Source organism: Penaeus japonicus, unplaced genomic scaffold (genome assembly GCF_977035675.1).
Source record: "Penaeus japonicus unplaced genomic scaffold, GWHDUDI00000001_assembly GWHDUDI00000041, whole genome shotgun sequence".
Lineage (NCBI taxonomy): Eukaryota > Metazoa > Arthropoda > Malacostraca > Decapoda > Penaeidae > Penaeus > Penaeus japonicus.
The window spans coordinates 3,579,481-3,584,480 of record NW_028234443.1 but is presented as its reverse complement, the minus strand read 5'-3'; the positions used below and the strand labels follow the sequence as shown (position 1 = coordinate 3,584,480).

At 36.8% G+C, this 5,000-nt stretch overlaps 1 protein-coding gene across 8 annotated transcripts in view; it reads right to left on the bottom strand.

Annotated features, from left to right (window-relative positions):
* Positions 1-5,000, bottom strand: part of LOC122253237 (acyl-CoA-binding domain-containing protein 5) — a 17,039-nt gene that overhangs the window by 7,469 nt on the left and 4,570 nt on the right. For all 8 annotated transcript variants that reach the window (XM_043016164.2, XM_086534577.1, XM_043016167.2 and 5 more), the window contains 2 exons: positions 4,123-4,455; positions 2,495-2,656 (listed from right to left, as the gene is read on the bottom strand). In XM_043016164.2, the coding sequence (XP_042872098.2) occupies positions 2,495-2,656; positions 4,123-4,455 (495 nt within the window). The remainder of the gene's footprint in view (positions 1-2,494; positions 2,657-4,122; positions 4,456-5,000) is intronic.

Below are 5,000 nucleotides of genomic sequence, written 5' to 3'. Positions count from 1 at the left end.
TGTCTACAAACATGTATAGAAATGCATGTGTATGTGAGTGTTTATGTCTATGTCTACATATCAGTGTACATGTATGTATATATATATATGTATCTACACGTGTGTTTGTTTATGTATATATGCATATGCGTGCACGCACACACACCCGCATAACCGCCCCCCCCCTCCCATACAGATAGACTCATAGACACGCAGACAGACAGACCCCAACAGACACATATATATATATATATATATACACACACACACACACACACACACACACACACACACACACACACACACACACACACACACCATGAAAGAGTGTCATAATACTTGATTGATTGTTCCTCGGGGAAAGCTTGTGAAAAGTGCTCTTATTGTCCAGATGTGCCTTCTAAATTGTTTGAACTGAATAAATGACTACAACTAATTTCTTCTGTCAGGGATGAATACATATCCACAATAATAATAAATCTCATTTTCCTTCAGTACTTTCATCCTTTTCTCACAAAATTCAATTAAATCAAAACTAAAGATAAACAGACAAGCACAAAAAAAGACAAGTCTCTTTCTATAAGCTCCCTAGATTATGCAACTATAAAGCTGTAATAAGTGCACGAAGCTTCTCATATCTTTCCCAGCCAATCCACAAAACTAGAAGAGCACTGAATGATCCTGAAGATCTTTTGGGTCCAACCCATTCACGACGGGACGTATCTTCCTGCCGGGAATATAACAAGCAAGTGGCACTCCATTCCAGGGGAGTTTTCCCGCTGCGCAGAGCCCTGCTGAACCTCTCAATTCTAATGGTTTGCATGATTATGTCTTCAATGTAAAGGCACGTAAAAATATCTTTCCATTCAACCAATTGGAAGCAGAAATTACCATAATGTTATCAATATCACTTTTCTATGACTTCCTTTTTTTTTTTCTTATACGTTATATCACATTTTATGATATTCAAACACCTAAACTAAAGCAACAGAGTCTAAGAAATTATGAAAAATAATTATATTTAGGAACAATATAAATGTGTGACCTCTTAGGACGTCAACCAAGTACGGGGATATTTTCCAACCACGTGATAGGATGGCAATCTGTGTTATTTGCTACTACGACACCTAAAACCTCTTCTATATATAATGCTGTGTGTTTTACATGAGGCTGATACTCATAACATCCTTCACTTTAAAAGCTACATTGCCAACATAAAAAAATAAAGACAAGCCTAGATACAGTAACCATGGGAGCATAAGCAAGTATACATTAATGATTTTTGCAAGAAAGAAAAATAGAAAAGAGAAGAAGAAAAAGGACAAAGATATAGTGAGTACAGTGACATCTATAATATGTCACATGATCAATGGGTTCTTTCCCATTACCTTGAACCTTGAACCAGAACACAGGCTTAAAGTTAGACGCCTTGCAGGACCTGGGAGATTCCCTTCTATTATTTACAAATTCTAAGGTCCCCCATTAGAGTAGATGAAATCCCATTTTAAAATTGATGAGTCCTGAATTTGCCATTTTATGATCATGTATTATCAGTGTAAGATAAATCCAATATCGCAAAAATTACAAATGCAAGTTCTAATGTATAATCTTTTCATTTTCCATTTCTCTCTCCACTAAAATTTTCAGGAAAGTTTTTGTGTTGTTTGAGAGACGATACACATGTGATACGTTTTTGTTATGTGACTTGGAAATCCCTAAAGTATATGGTGTACGTTACAATTGCCACAGACCCTAGAAAATGCAGTCACCGTTACTGGGTTATAAAAGGGGAAAACATCATTCATATAAATGGAAACAAAACATGTCTGCCTATGTACATTATATGTGCAAGCAGGCTCTATATTTAGAAGTACACATATGCACAAATCAATACACAAAGCACTTTACTGGGACGTATGTGCATTTATGTATAGAGGAAAATTCATACCAAAGCAATCATTACATATTTACACATAATCAATACAAATGAGGTACATATCACAAAAAATGCAAGATTGACACTGTCAATTTTCAATTATACCTCAACCTGATATTCTTTTAACTTATTTCTCATGCTCTAAGCAATCGCAACTATCCATCACCCAATAACCATAGCAAACACTTAAATATAACGAAGACAACATATACATGTATATCTACTGAAACCAATGCCAGTGGAAGTTCCTTTAGCCCATGTTGTGGTGATATGTTAATCACTTTCCAATATAAAAAAACACAACAGATGATTACACTATTACTGTGACGATGCTGAATTTGACGGGAAGTTAAACAGGGGCAACAGGGACTTCTTGAAGCAAATGCACTATATAATCTGCTTCATAAAAGCAAACAAACAAAAAAAAAGTAAAGAAAGCAAAAAATCAACACAAAAATAATTTAGAAAAAAAGGGGTCACATAAAAAAAATAAAAGAAAATGAAGTAAGAAGGAAAGAAAAAAAAGATTAATAAAAAAAAAATCTAAACAAAAATACACAAACAAACTGAAAGACTTACCTCGGCCGGCTCCGAATACTCTTCGTCCGAGTCTGTGTCGCTGAGCACCCTGGGCGAGAGCGAGAGCGTGTGTGTGGTCCTGTCTTCTCTCTCGGTCCTGACCTCGACGACCACTAATTCCTCCTCCTCCTCCTCGAGCACTTCAGCCTCCTCCCTCACGTCCTGATTTGGGGGAAAGGGTCCTTACTACATAATCTTGAGATAACCTCTTATCTTTTATCTATGAGGAAAAATAAAAACAAACAAAAAGGAGCTATCATTTTTTAAAGAGAATGAAAGTGACAGCAGAGGTGTTGCAAGGGAAGGGGACAGAGGGGGGGGGGAGGGGGGGGGGAGCACCTGTGGCAGAAAAAGCTCTCATAGCTTTAGCAAGAGAGAGTGTCTAAGATGCTTCTCTTGTGTTTTTGACATATAAGTGTTACTGGTGAATGGTTCAACATCAAATAATATGTTATACCACTGGATGAGAGTACACAAAATACAGTGAGAGAGAGAGAGAGAGAGAGAGAGAGAGAGAGAGAGAGAGAGAGAGAGAGAGAGAGAGAGAGAGAGAGAGAGAGAGAGAGAGAGAGAGAGAGAGAGAGAGAGAGAGAGAGAGAGAGAGAGAGAGAGAGAGAGAAAGAGAGAGAGAGAGAGAGAGAAGAGAGAGAGAGAGAGGAGAGAGAGAAAGAGAGAGAGAGAGAAGAGAAGAGAGAGAGAGAGAGAGAGAGAGAGAGAGAGAGAGAGAGAGAGAGAGAGAAAGAAAGAGAGAAAGAAAGAGAGAAAGAGAGAGAGAGAGAGAGTAAAAGAAAGGGAAAAAGAAAGAGATAGGGAAGGGGAATGGGAGAGAGAAGGAGAAAAAGAAAGGGAGAGAAAGAAAGTAAAAGAACAAAAACAGAATGAGAAACAGAAAAGAAAAAGAAAAAGAAAAAAAGGGAGAAGAAAAAGAAAAAGAAAAAAAAGGGAGAAGAAAAAGAAAAAGAGAAAGAAAAGGATGAAAAAGAGAAAGAAAAAAAAAGAAGAAAAAAAAAGAAAAAGAAAAAAATAAAGGAAAAGATGGTGAGGAAGAAAAAGAAAAAGAAAAAAAGAAAAAAGAAAAAGAGGAAACAAGAAAAGAAAAAAGAAAGACAAACAGAGAGACAGACGGAGATAACAAACTTCATCTCAACTAGACCTACTCCAAACAAATGTACAACCTTGCAACGTCTCTACATTCCATCCAATAAACATCAATGACGGAAAGATGCCAACCCCCGAGGTCTTCCAACTATTGATGTGACCCTTAACCTATTGGCATCTCATATAGTGATGTCATAATACTACCCTACCATTTCATTCTCTAAGCCTAAAGAGAGAAAGAAAGAAAGAAAGATGAGATAGAGGAAGAAGAAGAAGAGGAAGAAGAAAAAGAAGAGGAAGAAGAAGAAGAAGAGGAAGAAGAAAAAGAAGAAGAGGAAGAAGAGGAAGAAGAAAAAGAAGAGGAAGAAGAAGAAGAGGAAGAAGAAAAAGAAGAGGAAGAGGAGGAAGAAGAAGAAGAAGAAGAAGAAAAAGTAGAAAAAGAAGAAGAAATAGAAGAGGAAGAAGAAATAGAAGAAGAAAGAAAAAATGAAGTTTATCTACTTTTAGGGAACAGTAAAATAAATGCTAACAACGTGAATATCCTGTGCCGCGGTCTCTTCTCTGCTGCGCTGGGGCGAGCTTTCCTGACTCGAAGATTGCGCAGCCTCCGACCCGGAACCCGAGTCGCTTTCGGGGTCGTGGTTGCCATTCATCTTCTCGGGCATATTGATGCCGTTGGCGACCGGCTTGTCGTTGGCGTCCTCTCCGGAGTCGTTCTTCTTGTCATTGCCGGGCTTGTCGTTCCCTTTGTTGTTGTTGTTGTTCTTGTTTTTCGCGCCTGGTATGTCGATGAACTCGTAAAATGGCCCGAGGGCGTCGATGAAGTTAGCTACATCCTCTGTGTATGCCATGGTCTCTATAATCTGGAAGACAAGACCGTAGCATATCAAAAAAATAAAAAAGGAAAAAAAATTATACAAAAGAAAAGTATTGAATCAAATATAAGGGCAATAGAAATAATACTAATAATAAAAAGATAATAACAATTTAAAAAATCCAACAACAAAATTATCATTACTTAATAAAACTTTTAACAAAACTACAGTAAATAAAACATCCAAAATACGTCGCGAAATCTAACTTCAAACGTTCTTGTCAATATAAGGAAACTACGACAAATATCATACATTAACACTCGTAGATCAGATAATTTCAATAAGTGATTAACTAGGAGATAAGATAACGTGTAAGTTTCCCTTTTTATTACGTTTCACTTTTTACGATGATAAGCAAAAAGAAAAAGAGAAAGAAAAAAAAAAATGCTTTGTAATTACTATGAAATCACTTTTGTCTTTTACTTTTCAAATATCCCACCCCCCCCCCTATTTCTTTTTCTCTTTTCACGTCTTACATGTCTAGTTTCACTTTCCTTCAAGTACCCATCTTATTGCTAACATATCTAAACTAT